This window comes from Tachypleus tridentatus, chromosome 13, assembly GCF_004210375.1.
Source record: "Tachypleus tridentatus isolate NWPU-2018 chromosome 13, ASM421037v1, whole genome shotgun sequence".
NCBI lineage: Eukaryota > Metazoa > Arthropoda > Merostomata > Xiphosura > Limulidae > Tachypleus > Tachypleus tridentatus.
This window is the reverse complement of record NC_134837.1, coordinates 92,366,322-92,391,602: the sequence shown is the minus strand read 5'-3', so window position 1 is coordinate 92,391,602 and position 25,281 is coordinate 92,366,322. Positions and strand designations below refer to the sequence as shown.

The following is a 25,281-nucleotide window of genomic DNA, read 5'->3' as shown; positions in this document are numbered from 1 at the left end:
CATGTTTGGCGCGACAGGGGAGCGAACCCGCGACCAGCAGCTTACAAGTCGCACGCCTTAACACGCTTGGCCATACCGGGCCAAACGAACCATTGGAAGGTTAAGTTAGGAATATATTTAAATTCATGCTTTGCAGTCGTATTGAGAAATTAATTAACTGTAGAAACGTGCTTTATTGCAGGGATTGTGGAGAACGTCTTTGTTACTTGTGTACAATGTTTCCTATGCATATAATACAAAGTTATTAATGTTTCATTTTAATTAATAGCGACATTTCGATTATATCTACTTTTCGTTAGACTGGATTCTGATGCTCTAATAACTGTGAGTATTGTTAAATTTAGACAGTTTTATAACGCGTAAAAATTGAAAATCCTTAAGAGACTAGATAAATACAGTAGTAAAATATATGTAATAGGCTTAATACTGCTGTCTAGTGATGTGTATAATTAATTATAATCATGCTTCGCCAGCTTGATACAAAATAATTCACATCATAATTTTTGTTCTTCTTACAAATAGTTTACAAGAATAGTGTTCCGACCCCTACTGGGTCTGTTATGTCTCTGTCGGCCTGAGGAACTTTCAATTGAGAGAAACGTGAAATTATGAACATACTGTAGCTGGAATACTATTGTGCGTTTGGCCAGGTGGTTATGGCGCTCGATTCGCAAAACTAGGATCACGTGCTTAAACCCCCATCAACAAATATGATCATCCTTTCGGCCGTGGGAAGTTATATTGTTCAATTAATCTCACTATTCGTTGGTTAAAAAGTGGCCCAATAGTTGGAGGTGAGTAGTCGATTAGATGTTTTCCATCTAGTCAATTACTGCTAAATCAAGGAGGCTAGTGAAGACAGCCTTTGTGTAGCTATGCGCAAAATTAAAATACACAAACTATCTACTTCTTGGAAATCAATTAAACAGAATAATTGAATACTGCAAAAAAATATCACATTCAAATAAAGTTCCCGAAAAATTAGTATCTTTTTTACGTGTAATAGGAAAAATAAACATGTAGTAAGCGTGTAGTTAGTTCATCTTATTTGGGTGGGGTAGTTGTGAAGGCGTGACCTAAGCTCTTATAAGTTGAATCACGTTTTCTTCCTTTATTTTTAAAAAAGAAAGAAAGGAAAAGGAGGTAAAAGCATACGTAAAAGTTCAGATTTAGGTTGAAGAATGGAATTTTTGTAGGTAACTACAGAATAGAACAGCTTCTGAAGGCTTTGTTTATTATTATTATTCTGACGAAAAATTGCTGGTGAAGCATGGCGTGTACGTCACCCAAATGTTGTGACAAAACTGTTTATGGTTAGTTACAAAAGTTAGCGTATTACTATTAGTATAACTTAGTTAATTGCTGTGGATAGAAATACTGTGAAATTCTTAGATTTAGCAGTAGGACAGTAATATTAAGAGTGGTGTATATGTACCCTCATAAGACTAACTTTCAACTGTTAACAAAAATGTAACAAGTGAAAATGAGCACATTTATTGTAATTCTCGAGTTTGGATGTTGGAGTTGAGCTTGAGATATACACGAAAACGCGTTGTTCTAATTATGTTGTTGGTTTTAGTTATATGCTTTCTTCTGCAAGTTTACAGGTATTATAATGCTTACAATTGGTTGTTTGTTAATTTATTCAGATAAGATTTAATATTTTTTGGATTGTTTTGTATGAACATTAATTTTGTCACAATATTGTGAAATAATGCACTGTACTGGCGGCAAACATAGCTTACAAGTTACAGTTAACTGAACTTTGTTTTTATGATGAAATTATAAAAAAAAATATAATGATTCAGAGTAATTAAATTTTGGCAGCAGCTATTTTGTGCATGTGGAGAATAAACTGAACAATATGCTTCGTTTAAACTAAGTGTTTTTTTTATACATAAAATTAATAGAAAACATTAACCTTGTTGTTCATCTAGGCCATCCCATCATTGAACTAAACTCAAAAGCCAATCCTTCTCATTCAAATGCTTATCACATTTTCCCTTAGACTTTTTTTTTCACGCTCTGCTGATTAAATGTACACTTGTAAGAAGGCATTAAGTCAGTTTGAAAATTGTATATAAAAATTGCTGTTTTTTTTTATTTCTAATAATCATGATATTGTTTAACAAGTTATATGTAGAAACACATGTAGAAAGTTTCCATATGAGTAATTGTAGTTTGACCACACTGTGCTTTTGGTAGTTTCAGTTCATTAATTACGTAAATATTTCAGAGCCAAACATTGAAGAACAACTTTATTTTTCTGTGTAAATTTCATCTAGTCTGATGGCAAGATATCAATGAAGCAAAACCACATTTAGTTATCTACATGTATATGCACTTGTAGGGATTGTATTTCATTTTGGTAATTTTATAAGAAAATATGAAAAAAAACATGGTGATAAACACTATTTGACTTTTCAAAACCAAGTAAAATTTAATCACTTAACATGTATGAAGATTATACTGGTCCAGCTTGTTGGTATCTGTAAGCTACAAATGCATTATACTAAGTGAAGTGTATTGCTTTATCTTAACCTTTGTTTAGAGCAGTGGTTCCCAACCAGGGGTGCTAGATAGCATTCCAGGGGGTGCAAGATAACATTTGTTTTGGCCACCTTTACCTTTATTCTTAAAAAAATAATTACTGTGAGGGGTGCGAGAACATATTAAAATTTTTTAGGGGTGTGGAGCATAAAAAAGGTTGAGAACCACTGGTTTAGAGGCTTGCTGATATCAAGGTGACTCACAAAGAGTTTAAGAGATAATTAAAATTAAAGAAAATAATTATAAATTTATGGAATTTAGATTGATTGGTATGAAAGAAGATTTGGAAGATTATTGAAAATCAAGAAAGTTGGTGAAACAGGAAGTTAGAACATCAAAAGGGATGTATAGGAAAAGTTGGCTGAAAATGTAAAAATTAACAGTAAGAATTTTCTTTAAGTAAATTAAGGATAAACAGAATGAGGGTAGGAACCCTTGAGGGATGATACAGGAAGAGTAGTGTTTGGTAATTATAAGATTGCTAGGTTATTGAATGTTGCTTTTTTCTTTGTTTGTTTGTTTGTTGTTTTTTTACAAATGAAGATTTAAACAGTATTCCACACATTAAACAGTTGATAAATGGAAGTGAGATCAAACAAGATGACTTCATTAATTCTGAGTTGATTAAAACAAATCTGTAAAGTTTAAAAATAACAATAAGACTTTTGGGTGATCATGTTTAACTAAGAGTTTCGAAGGAGGTTAAAGATTGGATATGTGAGCCACTTGCCACAATTTTTTGTAAGTCTTTGAATAGTGGACAGTACCAACAAATTGGAAATTAGTTAATGTCACTCCTATCTTCAAGGGAAGTAATAAAAGTTCTACCAGTAATTATAGGCCTATTAGTTTTATGTCAGTTGTGGGAAACGTTTTGGAAAATTTAATAAAAGATTCATTACAAAGTCATTTAGTAAAGTTTAGAATTTTGTCAGATAGTCAAAATGGTTTCACCAAGGGAAAATCTTGCCTTACAAATCTTTTGACACTCTTTTAGAAGTTTACAGCTCATATATATAAGGGTAAAAGTGTATATTTGGTGTATCTAGATTTTCAGAAAGCATTTGACAAGGTGTCACTTAAAAGACTTGTAAAAATATTGTCTACATAGGTGTAGGGGATAAGTTAGCAAATTGGATAGAAGAGTGGCTTGATAGTAGAAAGCAGAGAGTTGCTACAAATGGAGTTCAATTAAAGTAGATTAATGTCAAAAATGTGGTACCTTGGGGCTCACGAAGGAAAGGGATCTTGGTGCAATAGTTGATCAGTCTCTTTCAAGCCATGCAAGTAGTGTGCTGTTGCTATTGGTAAAGTAAATAGGATTTTAGATTGTATCTACAGAAGTACTGAATGCTAGTCTAAAGTGGTAATAATTTCATTATAGTGGTCACTGGTTAAGCCACATTCAGAGTATTGTGTTCAGTCTTGGGCTCCATATCTTAAGAAAGATATCAAATTGTTGGAAAGGGTTTAGGAAGGTTTACTAGAACTGTGTCTGGGATATAGAGGTTGTCATATCAGAAGAGGCTAAAATCTCTCCCATTGTTTTCTCTTGAAAAAGAAGAATAAAAAGGGATTGAGGTGTTTAAGATTGTGAAGGAAATTTATGGTGGTGATGTATAGTAGTCATCTTCAGCTAAGACAGTTTTATTTTTCTAACAGGGTGGTTGATCTTTGGAATGGGTTACCTTCAGATGTTGTAGAGGCAGAAAATTTAAATTATTTTAAGAAAAAGCTTTATAAGCGTATGTATGATAAGGACTGGCTTTAAATTGTTGTTTTTTAAGTTAGTTTAGTGTGGAACAACTGAGATGGACCAGTAGAACCCGTGTTGTCTAAAAATGTTATATGTAATAGATTGTAGGTGTTGCCCCTCCATATACCTTTTGTAACTGATTATGTGTGCTGCCATCTAGTAACTGCCATTATTAAAATCTCTGTTTAACAGTTTTATTGTATAACAACTACAGCAGCCTTTTTCTTTTAGGAATAAAATCCAATTTTAACATAGTTGGAATTACTATAGAGCATTTTAGACTTAATCATTATTTATATGTACCACATTTTTGCTTGTACACACAGCTATTTGATGTTGAACTTAGACAAGGTACTGTGAAAAAATTAAAAAAGTATGAAAAGCTAAACCATTTGGTGAATGAATGTGTTTGTTAAGCAGTATGTTTTAATACAAAAATATGAAGTTATTTTCATATTTAAATATCATAAGTTATAAATGTGTCAATTTCATAATTTTTTAAAATCCTTTTACCTGTTTTCTTTGTCATACTGGTGTCTATATTTAACACCTTTAGGGCATGTTGCAATTGTATTTTGATAGAAAATACCATAATTTTGTGGATATTTTCAATGCATTGGACTTTTTCAAATGAAATTATCCCCTAGTACAATGGTTTTGGATTTATACATAATATCTGAAGCATGCTCTTCCTGTATAATGTGCATGGAAATAAGTTTTTAAAACAAGTTTCTGAATTGTTTATAAGAATAGTAAGGCAAGAAGTTGGTATGACAAGAAATTTTTATATAGTCCTTTTGTATCAGAAAATTCATGCTGTTGATTATCCATTTCACACAACTATTATGTTGGGCAACTATTTTCATACATAAGTTCAACAACCTTTAACCAGTATCTGCTTGAGAATGTAATCAGCCAACTAAGAAGTAAAATTCACCTGAGGCAAAGAAAAAGGGTTGTTTGTTAGTGTAGAAGTTGAGCAGCAGGGCAGGGATCTTTTGACAGTCAAGAGGCCTTATTCATTTAACTATTGATAGAGTTTGGTGAAAGTTGCATTCCACACTAGTTTCTATACATTGTATTCATATACTGGCTGTTCTTCAAATGGAAAGCACACATCAATAAGTGATCATGATGACTGTGATGCAGTGCTATTAGTAGTCTATTTACACTGTTTTGTACCATCTTTTGTACAGGATCTTTACTGACACTGGCAGTTCAGGTTGTCCAATAAGCTTTAGTTAAGATGTGTGTGTGTGGTATGACTGTAAAAAGTGACTGACAAATATCTTGTCAATGAAATTGGTTATTTTGGATAACACTGTATGTATAAACCCTTTTTATATTTCCTTATATAGGTATTAGATCTTTTTGTCAACAGAACTAGAGATATCAGTAAATGTTGAAGCATAGTGTATATAGATATAAAAGTAGTGGAATTCCATTGCTCTTAATAAGTGTGCATTTGTGATTTAAACACTGCTACTTTTGAAAGTTCAGATTATAAATTAATTTAAGTGTGGTATTTTATGCTGTTACGTGTAACTTAATTTCCCTCTTTCAGAGTTAAATTATTTTATTAGTAAAATATACATTTTCAGTTGTTTTTTTTCAAGGAACATTATGAAAGTCATTAATGAGTCTAAAAGTCTTGTGTTACATACAGCTATCATCTTGTTCATGCATGGTTTTATTGTTTTAGGTTGCTGAAAGTAGTTAATGCAAGGTGATCAGTAACTGTATATCAGTCAATTATGATTAGCCATATTCAATTTGGTCCTTCATATGCATGCTTATGTATACCTTATATACCAGGTAGAAATTATTAACAGTATTCTCATCAAGATCTTAAGGGTTTTGGATCTTTAAATAGTGTGAGTGGTACTTATCACATCTTACTATCATTTTAAAAGATGCTGAATAGATATTACCAGATCTTATGGTGACTATGAAATATTCTAGTTAGATCTCATTAGATTTTACTAGTTTTGAAAGATTCTAAATATATCTTGCTAAATATAATGATTATCAAATATTGTATTTAGATGTTATCATTATTTTAAAGATCCTGTGTATGAAATAGTCTTATGCTTGTTATCCTGCCAAGTTTTAAAACAAATTATGTAATTTCACTTTGATCTTATTTAAAATGTTAGCTAAATTTGCACAGATTTTGTAAGATTCTGCTTAATAATTTTGTGTGTATATACTGTGTATGAAAGTTACATGTACACCAGATTTTGAGCCAATAATAAATACTTATGACTACTGTAGATATTTAGAACCTGTGTTGTTGGAAATGTTGCTTCATAATTTATTATGCAAGGTTTGTCACTTGTTATTGTTAACTAAGGATAAATGTGCAAGAGTAAACAGACATATGTTGATCTTTATTATAACTGTGAAAGTTTTATACCATAATTCTTCAAAACATTCTTATCAATGTTTTATTTACTTGAGCATATGTAGTTTGTCGTAACTTACTGTAGATATGAGTTACTAAGTATTATTTGAGTTCTAGAATAGATTTGTTTTCTTGTTATGGTTATTTATCAAAATGTCAGACAAGTATCATGTAAACTAAATTATGTTGATAATGTTTCTCATATTCAAACAACTGATGAATGTTTGATAACTTTCACACTCCTTTAATGAGGTAGAAAATTCTTGTTATTAAGGCCTAAATTTTTGAAATTATTTAAAAAGTCCTATTCCCAAGTATACTACAGATGTGTATATAGGAATTCTTTTGACTAAGACAATTCTTTCCTTTCAATTACAAAATAAAGTATAGCAATCTATGTTCACTTGTAAATGTGAATGTCTTTTCAGCTTGAAAGTCTATATTGCTTCCACTACTAGATGTTTTTTGCAAAGGATTGTAGAATATTGTACTTTTCCATCATTCGCTGCTTATGTCTTGCAACATACTATTGAATGCAACTGTAATAACAAATTTATTTACACACAATTATACCTTACAAGTATAATGAAATACTAGTGGAATAGAAGGCATTTAAATATTAGCAAAATATTACTGAATCCATATACACGGTGTTAAACTTTCAGCAGTGTTTATGGGCGAGTAACTGATTTTAATTTTTATTTATTAAAGTCTTTTGACAAGGTAACAAATGAATATTAAAGTTAAAAGATGTTTTGGCAAGTGAAACCTTTCGACTGAAATCATTGTCATTAAGATCCCATTTAGCTTGTTAATTTGAACCTAATTAGATCCAGCCAATTACAAATGACAGCACTAAACCCAGCTGGTGAAAATGTGCTTGTGTTGTAAAGTTTAATGTAATGAACACTTAGACTGTATCATATACACTAAAGATCCTAATAGAATGTATCATATACACTAAAGATCCTAATAGAATGCTCTTTAATTTTTTTATAAACTTATGCAATTGTTTAAATATGTAACATATACTTTGGTTAGACAACTTTTATGAAATAAACAAGAATAAAAAGTATATTTTATTGTTGTTCAAATTTTTTGGATGCAGCTTTCAGTTCATATTAACTTGCCTTAAGCAGCTACTATAAACTAGTTTTCATTTAATTTCTAACACAGTACATGCTATTATAGCTTGCAAGCATTGAGCAACATTTATTTCCTTCATTACAGGAAATGGGAATACCTACTAAGAGAAGCTTTCTGAAAATAGGTACAAAATATTGGTGTTCAGTGGATTAGCTGACTCGAAGATATAAATGCTTTACAACAGGTGTATTAGAAGATTTTTCATATTGTGGTAAGAAACAAGAAATTTGTGACACCAGTTACAAAACTGTTACAAACTTATTTGGGCAAATTATATCCTGAGGTGTTACCGTCGAAAAGTCTAATGTTTGTTCTGCATATAAACTACTTTATAATTCACAGAAGGACAACTATATATATTTAAAGGAAAATCACAGTTTACATTAAGCAAATTTAAAAATAAAACTTTCATGAATAACAATCTTACTGGTACAACTACTTTTGAAGTATACAAAAAATGTTACATACAAAAATTATTTTCTGAAATTGGGTCATGTAAACTGTGATTTTTTTATGTTCTTATTCCCAGTAAGAAAACTCCAATTATTTGGCACAATTGTGTGTTGTTGTGCAATGTGATAACTTCATGATATTCAATTAATGAAGAGTTTTAATGTGTTAAATGTATTGAACTGTATTTGAAGTCATTTTTTTGTTAAATGAGGTTTAATACTTTTAAATTTAATGTTGAAGTGTTTTTAACCAGAACAATTAAGGTGTGATTTTGGAAATGTATACTATTCGTGGAACAAATGAAAGTTTCATACTAATAAACAGAACAACAGTAACTAATATTTTGATAAAAATGCATTAAAATTTATTAAAACTTCTATATCATATACAAACAGCAATACTGTACACCTATAACAAAAGAGTACAACAAATGAATTTATTTGAAATATTAGTAAAATATTATTGAATGTATGTACAATAACAAACTTTTAACTCTGTGTGTGTGTGTGTGTGTGTGTGTGTGTATATATATATATATATATATATATATATAGGCAAGAAATGGGTTTAATTTATACTTTTCTCTATGTTGAAATGATTTAATAGTTGAATAATTACAGCCTTAGCAAAAATATCACCTGTCATTGTTAGTTGAATTGACTATATTAAATGTAAAGGAACTGGCCACTCAAGTTGCTTACACCAAAAGAGAGAGCAGAGTTTTAAGAATATGTGCTAAATTCAGTTACTAAACCTTGTAACTTATCACTAAAATTTTGTTTTTATGCTCATGTAACAATTACTAAGTAATGACAAAAGCTCCTATTAGACAACTATTATCCTATAGAAACTCTTGTATCAATTCTATAAATACATTAAGTTTACTGAAATATATTACATCATCATATGATCACAAATTACATAAACCATAACTGTCATATGCATCAAGAGAATACATATAATTATATATATATTTTATATCATAGTTACTTTATCACAAAAGTTCAGGTAGCTCAGATGGTAAAGCACTTCCCTTCATTATTGCCAAGTAAGGTTCATATCTGAAACAATTTTACAAAATTGTTGGCAAAGGGGATAATTTTCTTTGTATGCTTTCTTCCTACCATTTGAAAATCAATGCAAGTTTTAATTCCTAGCATAAATGGTGTGAGGTTTCTAGGTAATTTCTCATTTTTTGTGTGATAAAACATTCTACCTTGTAGATTTTCAAGGGATGGGCAAAGATTTTTTTGTTATTTTAAAACCAGAGTCTGCTCTGCTTCAACTAATAATTTATAAAAAAAATTTAATTGGTATATCTACATTACATATTTAATTGAGAAACTATACATTTAATATGTATTGTAATATATTTGAAATCATAAATCAGTATCATACATTGGTAGATAGAGCTAAAAGCTCATTTATTAATTATCATTATTGTTTTCAGTAATGAAACTGATGTTCTTTATGTGTTGTGTGTGTGTGAAAAGTCATGCACAAACTTTAATTTCATGATGGTTTGATAAATATGTAGACATACTTATTCTTTTTCTATTTATCAAACAATAAAGGTCATTCCTTATGTGTGTATTTGTGTCAGTATCTGTAATCTAGAGTTGGCAAGAATTAATTAACATTGTGTTTTGAATAGTAATTGAAAACTGGTCAATGGTATACATGGACTATTTTGTTTTAAAATTTTTTTGCCTGAGAAGAAGGATAAAAAAAAATCAAACAAACCTGAAATAAGGGACATTTCCACTTTTTGTATAATTTCTTTTGGCTTTGAATGAAAAATATCTGATCAGTAAAATGAGTCAATTGCTACTTTCCACAAAGCAAGGTATACAGATAGCATCTAATAATATCATTAGAAATATAAGAACTAATGATAGAAGGAAGAGAAACATTATCTGGTACTATTTTTTATATAGTTTTATAAAATTTACCACTGAAACAAACCTCATTACATTTTAAAACTAATTTGTTAAGAAAGACTATAACATTAACTAAGAGCTCAATAGTTTATGGGGCATTTATTAAAACTAGGTGATGGCACTGTACCATCCTGCACTTGTACTTTTTCTTGGTACTGTAGAAATTTTAACTCTTCTATCCTATTCTTGTTGGATTATTCCTGGATTTATCATCCTTTTCAATATGCAGTCCTTCTAGATTGGGATGTCAATGTGGTTCTTCACTGCATTACCTTGCCTTAATTTGAACTGTTGTCCTTGTTTTTGATTGTTCACTTATCCCTCAAGACTTATTTCCTTCTCATATTGGCCTGTGTTGTATGGTATGAAGAACACAGAATAATGAAGTAGGCATTGACTTGATATTGGATATACTTCTTTGTGAGTTTGTTCAGGGAAATTTCTTTTATGACACCATGTCTATTTCTACCTTATTTTCTCACTTTTTGGTGCACCCATTCTTAAAATAGATGGAGGAATGGTCAATAAGTTAATTAAGCTTGTTAGTGATGTTAGAGTGTCCTTGGCTGTAAGAAGGACTGACTACTTCACTTATTATGTATCTGTGAACTTTACTGTTTAAACCATTTAATTGAAACTACTATTATTACAGCCATTAAAAATAAGTTTGTATTAGAAACATCTCTTGAGAAACAGCATAGTGATTGAGATGATTTGGCCAGTTTGACAAATAAATGTCAGATGGTTTTTAATTTTAATAAATGCCAGATAGTTTTTGTAAGTTACTATAATTTGAATTATAAATATAATTTACTCTTCTGAAGGCTTTGTCATCACCCATATTAAAACCTGTTATTTAAATCTAATGTACATGCATATTTTTAAAAGCCAAACAAAAATATTTTTGTATTATAAAAGCATTACTTCTTAGAATCATTATTGAATTAGAATGTGCCTATATATATATATATATATACTATTAAAAAGTGGATTATTTATTCCTTTAGAATGGAATTATTTGTTTATTTACATTACATCTAAATAAAGTTTTACTCATGACATAAGCTTTATTTAGTTTACAATGGCATCACAGAAATACAACCTTGGAACCATAGTTGAGCTAGCTGTTGACAAGCTATGGGGACAGTCTGTTGGAGTAACAAATCAAGTAAGTTGGTTTACTTCATTACGTGTATTTTTGTGAGTAAGAATAGGGCAGAAATGCTTTAGGCATAACACAGCATTAGTTAAGGTGTATGAATATTATAAGATATAAAGTACATATTTTAAAAGGAAATATTTACAAAATTCTTGTATTGCTGTTATTTGTTTTCTTTTGTTCAAATCTGTTTTAGGAGGTAAAGGAGCTACAATAAATTTTGGCATTTTTTTCTAAGTAGTATATAAAAAGTACATTCTCACATGGACATTCGTGTAGAATATGTATAGAAAATTTCTTCAATTAAGTACAGACATTTGCTACATATACTGTATGTATTTTTCCTTGTTCAAACAGAACAGTGGTATAGGTGTTACAATGCTTTAAGAGTCAGTTTAATTTATTCTTTGTTGCATTTTCCATGATATTACAAATTTTCTTGATTCACTGTGAAATGCTTCTTTGTGAAAAACTGTACATGTTTACCTTGAAACCATAGAGCTAGTTAAAGAACTTTACTATTTAAACCATTACGTTGAAGCTTTGCATCTTTTAATAGTGAGCTTATATTAGAGACATCTTTTGAGAAACAACACAGTAAGGAAAAAGTTTGGATTATTAATGAAAAGGAAAATAGTTAAATAAAATGTGTTCATAAAAGTAAAATGTTATTTATCTCTGCTAAACTTATTTATTGCTCGATATACCCAAAGTAGAAGTATAAACTTAATATCTTCCAAACTCTGACTGATTTGCTCTTACATCTTAAATGTACAAAAGATATAGAAGAATGTATTTCAGTTTCTGTATACATACATGTATGCTTACATTACCTTTTGTTTGCTTCCTTGAATATTACAGACTAAGTTATTGCATTCATAGTAATATCCTTTGGCATTTTGTTCTACTTAAGATCTAGTAAGAACTAAACAGAAACAAATTTCTAATTTATAGAGATGCCTTCAAAGTTTTGAACTGACTAAAATTTATGAAACATAAAATTAGAGTTAATAAATTAAACATCTTTATATGAATAGTATGATTGATAAATATATGTTTATTGTCTTTGCTTTATCAAATTTTTGAAACAGCAGGGAAACAACGAAGGTGAATGCAGACAATATTATCACATTTTGTGCATGAATGTTGATCATATGACTCTAGCAGGTGTAATTTGATAAGGACTTCATGTACATTGCATTGTTATACATTTGTGTACATGTTTTGAAGTAGGAGAATGGTTACGTGCTTATTTTAAGATAGAACTTTTTAATTTGTGAAATTATACGGTATAGCATACAATGTTTTGTTCTTTAAAGGATTTTTTATATATATATAGTGATTGATTTGAATGTCATGGAACTGGGGACAGTAGTAAGTTCTTGATATCCAACTGCATATACTTGTTAAAACATTTGTTTATTTATATTAATATAGATATGTTAAAGTAATGAAAATTAGTTATTTAGTAATGATGTATTTTTAAGAATTAAAAAAAATATGAACCGGGTAATTGATTATAAAATTAAAACTTCATAGACGTGAATATAAAAATGTATTGTTATTAGTTTAAAACATTATGTATACATTGCTATTTTTTAATTTTCTTTACATATTTATTGTTTAAGAAATTTTAGAAGAGTTTTTTTACATCCTAAATGTCTATTTATGTTATTGTTTGCACTGAAAATAGGTTTATATTTATGTAAACATAAGTATATTACCACTATATTAATAAAATATCAGTCATATTAGTCTATTGTTATCTGCATACTATTTATTTTGCAGTTTCCTACCATGTGCAAACAATTAATTTTCAAATCAACAAAGGTTAATTGCAAATATTTAGTGTTGAATAATTCCTGCACAAGAATGTGTATATCAGTAACAAACAAATTATAAAATAATGAATATGTTGCTGTAATTTCAAATGTTGCTGAGATTTTCTATTATTATAAAAAAATATGAGATTCTAGTATTATACATTTATTTTTCATGTGCCTTTCAGTAATATTTATAATACCACTTAGTCTCTTAGTGAAAAAAAATAATACATATATATTTCATGTGTTAAGTGTAAAATTAGTTTATTTGAACAAAACAATATTTACTAATAATTTATTTTCTAATTATCGATGATGCAAAAATATTTTAATCAATGAACTTGTATTAAAAAATGTGATGTCTTTTTTTATTCATATCTGCCTTTTTTGTACACTGTTTTTAAGTTACTTTATATTACAGTTTCTGTCCGTTATTTAAAAATTTCCAGCTTTGTATTTTCCAATTAAAGACTAAAGACTGTATTCTGTGTTACATCTGTTAATATTCCATCCTTCTCATCATGTCACAGTTCATCTTTTTTGAAAATGCATGATATGTTGCCAACAGTTCCAGTGACTACCTGGCAGGTTAAGGCCTGGGGAAAGCTCAACTTGTAGTCTTTGTTCATCAGTGGTATCAGAGGGACATATAAATTCCAATTCTCACTCCACCTCTCATGTTCCAGATACCTGTTTCATCCCTTCTTTTTGATATTCCACAACTTGCCAACATTGAATAGAGGTGGTACAGGATTTTCTAACCCAACAGGCTATTAGATGTGTCTCACATCATTCACCATAATTTACTTTCATCTGTTTGTGATTTCCCCAAAATACTGGGGAGTGGGAGCCCATCAGTGATCTGTTCTACCTCAGTCATTTTGTTCACAATCTGCATTTCTCCATGCATTCCTACTTTATTCTTCAATGGGCATTTTCTCTAGGTCTGTGGATGACCAAGGTAGATTTCTCCTATGTATGATCTCTTCTTTATTTTTTGATATGTCCATCATGTGCTAGTATATCAATTTTGCACTGTGCTATTCAAGTTTGCTTCAACTCCTTATATCTTTTATTGAGTAATGCAAGCATTTGCTCTCCATCTTCATGCCGTGGGGGCTGTGTTTCCATTTTTACACAGATAACTGGCTACTTCTGGCCCATTCCGAACAGGAGTCAGCCAATCATACTCATCAGTTCCTTCTTGATTCTGCTCAGGTTGAGTGGCTGATCAAATCAGAGATGTCCTTCATTCTTTCCAATACCTTGTGCAGTTAGATATCTTTTTTACACTCATCAATCAGGCCCAACCTTCTCTTCTTTGTCTCCATTCTATGGAATTGTTGTCTGTTCACCATGCCCTATCTGCTCTCTCACTATCTACACATGAGATTCTGTTGATTTTTGGGAGTGTGATATTCTATGACACTGCTAATCCCTCTCAGCCATGCATATATGCATTCTCTTCAGTGGACTTTGCACAGTCTGTAGAACCTTGTTCGGGATCTCATGGATGCTCCCATTACCATTTCTTCTTCACTTGTAGCCAGTCTCCTGTGCTAGTTGGATAAGACTCTCACATCAGCAGGTGTACTGTTTCTTCTCATCTGGATTTGCATTTCTTTACAGGTGCATCCTTCAGGGTTGGGGTGCATGGATTGATCATCAACAGGCTTCCAATTGTTAGTCTTTCAGCAGATGCTCTTTACATATCAGTGTCCTAGAGTTCTTTGCCATTTGTCAGGATGTGGGTCACATTCTTCCCATTGCCATACTTTGTCTGGTAATGATCCATTCTGACAATTAGATGGAGAGTGGCTTATATCAATCATGAATGGGGCAGCAGGTTGAGATCTTTCTGTTTATATACATCAGAATTAATATGTTGGGCCCACAAGCAACCCGATTGTTTCATTGTATATCACATCCTGTGTGCTTTCAGCTTCGTGACAGATAGTCTTTCACACCTTGACATAATTTCCAGATAGAGTGATCTCTTCATTCTTTTGTTTATAGGTGGCTTTGTAATCTGTTGAGTTTTCCTCACACTGGTGATGATGAGGAACCATCTTGAATTAAAAATGTATTCTCAAGATTTCTGGTATGGGTATTAAAACTTTAATTAAAATAAAGTACACAACGGTGTTTCAACCTTCTTAGGTCATCTTCAGGTTAACCTATTTGATTGCTTCATTATGTATTTTCCCTTATCCATGCCACTTCATTTTTGGTACTTTTGATAACTCTCTACTAGCCACCTCATGTACCACTTCCTTTAACACTTGACCTCCTTCATCAGTCTCTGTCATTAGTTCTGCATCCTATGTTTCATGTCCTCTGTCTTCATGCCTGGCTTTTATTATGTCCTTGGCAAGGTGATCTAGTTCTCCTGTCATTTAGCTTTTCATTTGTCTCTATCCATCCTTCCTCCATGGAAGTGTATCAGCCCAAATGAAGTCTTTCTTATGTGGGCTCAGGCTCAAGGATTTTCTGCTGCTCATCCAACTGTTGTTGTTGTGTCAGTTTCTCACATGGCTTTTCAATTGGGGGTCTTAATTCTCCTCAATTTTATGTCATCAGACAGCTTTATACCATTCCACTTGTTTCCCATTATTACATGAATTTTCTCTCACCTATACTTAACCACATGAATCCATTTCTTCCAGGTTTGTCTATTTCTTTGGTGACCTGCATTTTTGAATTGAGATATTAATATCATCTTACAGTCACTTACTTTTACTCCATTCTGATGTATTTCCTTATGTTTTTTGTTTTGTCTGTTTCTTTGTGTATTTCCTTCTCCTTTTAGCCTGTAAACGTCAACAGTCTAACTTATTTACCATGAATGTTAGAAGCATACTTTGCCTCCATATCTATTTTCTATACTATCCACATCATTTCTTTGTTTTCAAAACCTCAGCATCACATGATGGTAAATCCTCCTTTTTATCTATTTTCCTTCCCTTTTATTTCTCATCTCTACCCTCTCCTGACCCAGATAGACATCTTTGTCTTGTGAATGCCCTTCATTGTTATATTGCCCACACAGTTTCCTTCTGTGGTTTTTGTTACCATATCTTTATCCAATGGAAACTCTCTTTGCCTGGAGATCTCTACCACTTTTACCCTCAAAAATTGTGTTTGTCATTTGATCCAGTTGGCTTATTCCTTCTTGTCTCCTTACCACCAAACTCTGTTCTTTGTTACCTCTCATCTAATCTGACACCTCACCTTGTTTCTTGTCTTAATTGGCCTTTCAAGGACATCCTACAATTGGGTTTGAGAACCGATTCTAACATGTTCATCTCCCATTATTTACATCATATTGTAATTTTGGCTGTACTTTATACTTTGATGCAACTCTGACAATAGGTAAGTCTGTATTGACACTTTCTTTTCTTTTATGAGCCCATTCATATGTTCAATACATGGATCTCACACTGGTGCATGTGGTTTTTGGCCAGGTATTTTTTAACACTAAATGTGCACTGTACACCATGTTGACTAATGCCTTACTTTTCATGGCTTTCCTTTGAGATAGGTTGTTTCACAAAATCACACTTAGTGAATACTCTCATGATATTTGTATCATAAATTCTCCTGTCCTGAAACATACAACCCATGAACTTCAGAAGGGGTTAGCTACTCATTCCTGGCATGCTTTAATTATACCAGTATGGTCTGCATTTCAGAATTGGGTTTACTGATCACTCATACACTGTCTTGGGTATTCACATTCCTTTGAGCTTTCCAGGGCACTCTCAGCTTCCCCTTTTTTCTAGCAAAGTATAGGAGTCCTTACCACTTACCAGTTCCAAGTCACTTGGGTGTTTGACCATGGAGACACCCTGCTGGGTGAGTTCCACCTAAAATGGCTATAACCATTCAGTTCAGAGTAGGGTGGTTGTGTTCTGCCAGTGTAGTTGGTGTAATATCTTCCAAGTTGTGATTAACAATACAGTGAAATGAGACATCAAAATGCAGTTCACCCCATTGATTGGGAGCCCTTATTCTATTATTGCATGAATGTTGGTACCCTGCAGACTGGTTTTGAATTTGAGTGAACCAATCAACATATGCTCTCACATAGGTTTTGGATCTTCCTCCCTCGATTTCTCCTTCAGTGGTGTGGATCCCAGCAGGGATACCCAAGATTGTTCCAGTTCTCTCCTTGGCTATCCCTTGTTCTCTTATTGTGTGGATGTTATTGCTCTTTGGTTGGTTCTGATGTGTTTCACAGCAGTGGGAGTTAATTGCATGTAATAAACTTCCTTTGGATACCAGATGTCACATTCCCAGATCAATAGCTTGGAGCTAATCCCATGTCATACCCAGTAATTGGGGTGTTTCTCAGTTCCAACAATTAAACATTCTCAAGTTGACAGTTGGCAACATGCTAAAGAAATGGAAGTCTACAGGTGACAGTAAGCCCAAGAAATGGCCAGGCAGACATAAAATATTGACTGACAGGAGCTGATTTGCCTTGAGAATGCTGGTTACCTCATCTTGTTGTTAGACCAGAGATTGTGTGTTTGGAGATGCAAATAGCCACAGTTAATCCTATAAGTGTTTCCATGTATGGTGGGAGTTTCAGCTCTCTTTGGCATGGGGCAAGAAACATCAAACCTGGACCATGTATTAATAGAAATCAGTCCTGTGGAGTGACGAGCCATGTTACATATTCTTCCATTCTAATAGACTTATTACTTGTTACCAACAGTGAACTTTGGAGGAAGCAGTGTAATGGTAGGGACTAGGTTCACTGGTTATAGTGCATGGATACATGAATACTAAGTCCTTTGTTGGTGTTTTGAATAATTTTGTGTCTCATACATTGGGGCAGTTTTATGCTACCAGCCCATACACCTTTCAAATGATAGTATTCCATGTCACAAAGCAAGGATTGTGAACACGGTTTAACAACAATAACATTGCATTGGTCAATGCAAAGTCCAAACTTCCACCTGAGAGAATATCTTTGGGATGAACTAGAATAGAGAATTAGGGCAATGCTAAGACATTACTTTTCACTAATGGAGCTTATTAATGCTTTAAATACCATCAGCTCTCTATTAGAAATTAATGGACAGTCTTTCACAAAACATGACAGCAATCATTAAGGCCAAAGGTGGTCTAACATGCTATTAATGTTTTGTGAATGGGACATGTTTGAATCATGATTAACCATGTCTTGTGGCTTTTGATAGGACAGTTGCCTGGTCAGGTATGCTTATTATTATATTATCAAAAGATCAGTACTCTTCTGTAACACTTAGTGTTGAGATGGGGTGTTTCTGTAAGACCACTGGCTACTAGTGGTGTTGTGTGTGTGTTTATATATTATTACTATTTTGTATGTATACTCTTCAAAAAAAGAAACGCAACAGGCAAAATATGAGACAAATTGTTAACAAGTTTATTCCGGGTAGTTCTGTATGATATGTGTGAAACTTTGCACATTTACTGCTGAACATCCAAAGTCTGCAAAGGCGAAGTCCACGCTCACTAGGTGAAGTTTAACGTCACTCAACGTCAATAACGAGTATGCCCCCCATGAGCATCAATAACTGCTTGGCATCTCCTGCCCATGGAAGCGATGAGATGACGAATCACATCCTGTGGAATGGCTGTCCACTCATCCTGCAAAGCTGCTGCAAGCTGAGGTAGAGTCTACGGTTGAGGTTGTCGCCATCGCAGACGTCGGTCCAACTCGTCCCAAAGATGTTTGATGGGGTTTAAATCTGGTGATTTGGAGGGCCAGGGAAGAACGTTGATGTTGTGGTGTCTCAAGAAGACCGTGATGAGTCGGGCTGTGTGAGGACGGGCGTTGTCATGTTGAAAAACGTCGTTGACATTCACCATGATGGGTTGCACATTGGGCCTAAGAATCTCGTAGACGGTTGCGTACGGTCTGATCAGAAATCCTACGCAGCCCTGGTATGGTTGAGGCAGTAGACGTCGCAGTGGTGGTCCTATCCCGAAGGTGACGTAACCGGATGTTGCGATCTTGTGCGGGCGTGGTCACACGTGGTCTGCCAGATCGTGGTCGGTCACGAGTTGATCCATGTTGTTGGTGACGATTCCATAGCCTTGTGATGGTGCTTGGGTGGACATTCACAGCTCTGGCAACATCTGATCGAGATTCGCCTGCTTCCAAGCGACCAATGGCGTTGTTGCATTGTGCTTCAGTCAGTCTTGGCGTAACTGTATTGCTTGTTGGTGGCTTAACACTGAGCTATGGAAACCGAGAACCCGTCACTTTTATAGGGATTTTGCACTTGCAGAACATGCAGATCTATCAAGCAGATTTATTGGACAAGCATGCGTTTTGGCAAAAAATCCGATGTTTTCCTTCGTTTTCAAAATGCACAACTTTTATTGTCATTTTGGTCAGACAATCAGTGCCTTAACACGTATGACATCACATACTCTGAGCTTGTAACGTTATTACATATATTTCTCTTTAAAATAACAAAAATATCCCTTTTGCATTTCTTTTTTTGAAGAGTATATAAAGAACCATCACTCATGGACTTCATGAGTAAAACAGATGAAGAATTTTGTCCATCTCCTGACCTGTGATTCTTACAATCAGAGTTTTTCTGCATTTTAAAATAAAGAATCACAGACTTGCATTGCACTGTCTCCAGCATGTTGTTCCTCTGACCCCCAAAGCTTATTCTCACCCTCTTTTTCTTTTAGTAGAACATGAAGTTGTTGCCTTTTTTGGTTTCCAGTCATTGGACTGGTGGACCATAGAAATTTCCTCTTGAGTAGGCTTTGTACAGTAAACTAAACCAAGCTTCATGGATCATGTATACTCATTCAGTGATAAGATGAATATTCTTCTTATATTTACTAATTATGCAATAAGATACTATTCTGGCTCCAAGGCACTTCCCCCTGATGTTTTTTCACAGGCTGACCACATTTGTTGATCACAGAATTAATTTCTTGTACGAGGCATTTTCCCTGGATGGGTGGACTGCACTTGACTTAATCATATGTATGCAAGGTAATTCCTCCTGGGTTTTGCTCAAACAAACTGCACTTGTTGACCTCTGTATCTTATGTAAGGCACTTTCATTGGATGTTTTCTGCCCACATGAACTGCACTTGGCATAATTCAATGTATCCAAGGTGCTACCTCTGGATGTTTTTTGCCTGAGCAAACCACACTTGTTGATCTGACAAACTTATGCAAAACACTTCTACTGGTTGTTTTTTGCCTGGATAGATTGCACTTGGCATAATCTGACATATTTTAAAACACTCTCCCTGGAATTTACAATCCTTTAGCCCTATTAATATATACTTATATCACATTATCAGGCACCTAATTGTGATTAACTATCACTATCTGTCCCATATTAATGTTTGCCACATATATAGACAAATTGCATACTATCTGATGACAATGGGCTGATTCTGAATTTCCTGACATTTTTTCATTAAACTACTTATTCAGGATGACTCACTAAATTTATGTTGGTTTTTATTTCTATAGAGAGGACCACTCTTATTGCTCATAGTATCGTAGACAAAATGTTTCCACTGGATGTTTTGCTCAATTAAACAGCAGCCAACATACTCTGTTGTGCTCCAACACTGTAATCTTGGCACATTTATTTGGGCCCAGCCTTGATTACACCTAAGACATTCTGTTTTTGCCTGTGCTTTACTGTTTCACATATTTTTAGACCATTTCTCCACAGGTTGGTGTTGTATATCTCTTTCTTATGTCCTTGGTGCCTGCCTATTACATTCTTCCCTATAGGTATTACTGTGTTTGTTACTGAGTGAAGAGCATATCTGTTCCAGAAGTAGTGCTGTACCTTACAGGTGTAACTTATTTTGTTACGATAGAACCCCTGTTCTTTGAAGGGAGTTTCTTTCCATGTGATTTAATACTATCATGTCTTCACCAGCTCCTCTTCCTCTACAATGTGGGAATCTAACTTTGGATAAGAATAGGTAGTACCAATTCAGAAGCTAACATTTTTTTTACACTGAAAATGTGTATCTGATAGGGTCTTACCTCTTCTTACCCTCTTCCCACTGATATACTAGTGTTTCTAGTTTGAACCTCCCAATCTTTGAAAGTGAAGATTCTGCTAGGATAATAAAGGGAGCTAGCTGTGCTAGTGTAGATGGCTCAGTATAGTTGATGGAAGGTAGTCACATGATCAGCACATGTTCTTAAATGGAATGAAAATAAGGGGTATAAGAGACTGATGCACTGCTAATGAAAATTTTTTCAGCAATGCTTAGAGAGCAAACCAGGATTGAGATATCTATGAGTGAGGTGAGGTAAGTTCCTATTGGAAATACATTTTTAATGTAAAAAAAAAAGTTAACTACTGGGAACTCTGACTTCTCTGAAATTACTTGTTCCTCTCGGACATAGCCATATGTATCCTCTTCAATAGAGTATATCCATATATTCACTGTTTTTTCTTGTGTCTCTTCCTCCATATATCTGTCTATTACTGTAATTGTAACTTAATCACTCAACCCTGAGCTTCCCTCACCATAACCAGACTTGCATGTGTTCACAGATGCCTCTGTATTCATTTTGTGATATGGTGTCTCTATAACAGCAGTTTGGGTGCTCATTAAGCTTGACATTATCTATCTTCTATTTAAGGTCATCTCGTTATTATCCAATTGAACAATTTCATGGCTGTTTCTTACAGCAACTTGCATGGATGCATTTGCTGTCAGGACCATAAACCTTTCTTTTACCTCCCAGCCACCATAGTTGGTTATCAACTTATTATGTCCCAGAAGCTTTGATCTTGGTGGGAGGTCGTTTTTTTCTGCCTGATCTGGTCTTTCACATGGAGTGGCCTGTGTATCCTGTGAGGCTGCAATGGTTTTGTTTCCACTTTGGAAGTATTCTTATTGATGCTTTTGTGATTCCCTTTGTCACCAGCTCTGGATGTGCAAGCCATTCATTAGGATTGTTATATTTTTTTTATATGTTTGTTAACACCCTTCAATCTTTTTCCTGACTGTTCTTTTTTTCTTTCTCTAATATTTATGGACATTCTTACTCTGCCAATCTGATATTCTAGCTGGTTCAGCAATCTTTATATTCAACCTAAGTATGTTATATTTAAAGCACAGCACAGGTTCCTATTTTGACAGTACTTTTTGCTTAATCACCTTTATGATATTCCCTTTGTGAGATAGATGCAGTATTGCTTTTGTTATTCAAAACTCATATATAATGATCTTTAATTCTATCATCTTTAATTAATAAAATTCTTAATTTTGTCTTTTATGTTCATTCTTTATAATCCATCATTAATATCTTATTTTAATAATGTTTCTAACCTATTATGAACTAGAGTTCTAGTGTAAGATCAGGATCTCAAGTTCAATCTTAAGAGAGCATATTTCTCAACATCCCAATTCATTATATGGATACACAAATAATAGTTGTCTTATAAGGATCTTGTGAGTTGAGTAGGTGTCAATAAAGAATGAAACAACCTTCATTCGTATTGTATCTCTTGCAGTGATGTCATAGTGCACATATATTTTGTGAATGGAGATTGCTCAGTTATGATAGTGTTCTTTGGTGTTAACATGATGTTGTCGTGTTATTTTCGATGTACATATAAAAGGTTGTGGTGTAGGACTGAAGATGAGTCTTGACTAAAGTAAGCAAGTACTGTAAGAGTCAAAATAGAGAAGAGTTGCATATCTGCATAGGAATTTAAGTTCTTGTTACTCTCTTGATAGAAAGCCAATAAAGTGTAGTATTAGGATATGAGGTTCCTGTATTTAAATTCTATTAAGGGCAGACTATTGAGCATCCTAAGTCGTCATAATAAAGGTTGATTGAAAGGGTTGTTTAGCTAAAGCATGCATAGCATTGTTTCCACTCTCTACTCTTTAATCAGTTTAAAATTAAACTATGACATATTAAACTTAATGAAAAATTCAGTTTCATACTGTCATTATACTCAATTTTAGTGGTTATAATAAACCACAGATCTCTTTTCTGTTTTTTTTTCACCTCCACCTCTGAAGGTAGACAGGGATTATGTTTTTACCCATGTCTGAATGTGTGTTCATGTTTGTTAGCAAAATTTCTTAAAAATGGCTGCATATATTTGGATGAAAAATAGTTTATGCTTGGATTATGACCCAACTTAGACATGATTAGTGTTTTGGAGGGTCAAATATCAAGGTCATAGCAAGGTTGTGAAAATTTTAAAATTCCCTGTCCGTTAACCCAGGAATCTATTTTTCACACTATTTTTGCTCTATAGCTTAGTAAAAAATGATCAGACATTGATTAAATTTGGTAGACTTGTGTAAAATATTCTCCATTGTACTAATGAAAATAGGCCATGTCCACATTTTTATATTTTTTGAGAACCTGTTATTATCCATCTTGCATGGTAAAGTGATAATCTGAGCTGAGTACACTTTTTGTTGGTTTTATGAATAAAGTAAAAAATTTTCAATTTAATAAGTATTGAACTTTTGATGTGTCTCATTATAGGTTTTATTAGTGGCACCACAATTTCTTGAACCCAATCTGTTTGTATGTGTCCTAAGGACAATTAAGTTTTGAAATTTAATGTTCTTTTCAAGTTAAGATTAGTGTGATAAATTTTAGTTTTTTAACTGCTGCAAAATATATGGTATACACTGTAGACATGTTTAAACAATTAGAGCCAAGTCTTTGTAAGTGAACATTTTTGAGTCTTAAAATAATTTGAATTGAAACACATGGAACAATGTTATGTATGTTTCACAAATCCTATTATATGAGCATAAGGCTACATTTACTTGTTATTATTGTGACTTTTGTTACTAATGTACTTACCACAAAACAATTCTAGTGCCCTACATTTCTATTTTCGTAATAAGTTAAATACCTGAATTTTCTTTTAATTTTCAGTTTCAAGTTAATGGACAATCAGAAACTTCAGACAAAGAGCACATTGTTAATGCCATGGAATCAGAAGACAACTCTCCTGATTTTTCAGCTCCATTAACTTATTCAGTATCAGATGAATCAGCAGAAGCTCCAAACCCCAATGAAACAAACACTGAGAAAGCAGAAGAGAAGAAACATAAAACTTCGTATGTACTTGTAGAGATAAAGAATATTATTTTATTTTAATCAGATTCCTGCAGACAATTTACCAAAATATTGTTTTAATTAAAAAATGTTCTAGCTAGTAGTCTAAAAATATTTTTCTTAAATCTTTTATATAGGTATAAGATTTTTTACAGTGTAATGAACTACATTTTTGCAATGCTAATGTTTGTTTCATATTTTGATTCACACATTTCCATTTGGTAGTGGTAAATCATTTGTTGAAATCTGGGTGTAGGTAAATTATGTGGTTTTCTAGTTTGCAGTATTAATTTTAAAAATAGTGTATGTGAATTTTAATTTCTTAATGGTTTAGTTGGACCAATAATACTAGCTGTACCGTATCTTATAGTTCCTTTAAATATAAAATAACATATATGTGAAGACAACAAGGTTTCATTTCTTACTTTGTGGTTGTTCTTGAATACACATCTTGCAGAAAAGCTTATTTTCAATACACCCTTTACTTTTAAGGAAATTATTTATTCTTTTCTTAAATTTCTACAAAGTGGTGGCTTTCTCTACTGCTGACAGAAATTCATTCCATGAGATGTCATCACTTTTTTTAGAAAAATAAAAACTGTCTTAACTGAAACCTGGCCTATATTTTTAAATCTTGAATTTTCCCTCTTATCTTGTTACACTTAAAACAAAGTACAAAAATCAGAGGCCCTTATCATATTGATCCCTTAGAGAAATTGAAATAAGATCACATCTTTCTTCTTTTGTCACTAGAGAGAATATGTGAATAAATAAAAACCTATCCCTGTAAGATAACTCTTCCATTCCTAGGATAGTCCTAGTAATCTCTCCTTAACATTTTTGCAGCAAGTCTGTATTTTTTCATAGATAAGGAGAGCAAAACAGTATGTACACAGTATTCTAAGTGGAATGTAACTAGTGATTTGTACAGAGAAATAGATTGTCC

At 32.8% G+C, this 25,281-nt stretch overlaps 1 protein-coding gene across 8 annotated transcripts in view; it reads left to right on the top strand.

Annotated features, from left to right (window-relative positions):
* The first annotated feature begins 611 nt into the window (after positions 1-611).
* The window catches only part of LOC143238623 (proton-coupled amino acid transporter 2-like), a 56,131-nt gene continuing 31,461 nt past the window's right edge, over positions 612-25,281 (top strand). For 2 of the 8 annotated variants that reach the window (XR_013020673.1, XM_076479001.1), the window contains exons 1-4: positions 1,057-1,313; positions 7,941-8,067; positions 11,325-11,417; positions 24,153-24,337. Coding sequence is in view for 7 of the 8 variants with exons in the window: in XM_076479001.1 (XP_076335116.1) it covers positions 11,331-11,417; positions 24,153-24,337 (272 nt within the window). In the remaining variant the exon portion in view is untranslated. Of the gene's footprint in view, positions 795-1,037; positions 1,608-7,940; positions 8,068-11,324; positions 11,418-12,622; positions 12,783-24,152; positions 24,338-25,281 lie in introns of those variants that run through there. The other 6 variants (XM_076479004.1, XM_076479005.1, XM_076479002.1 and 3 more) reach the window with 6 other exon arrangements.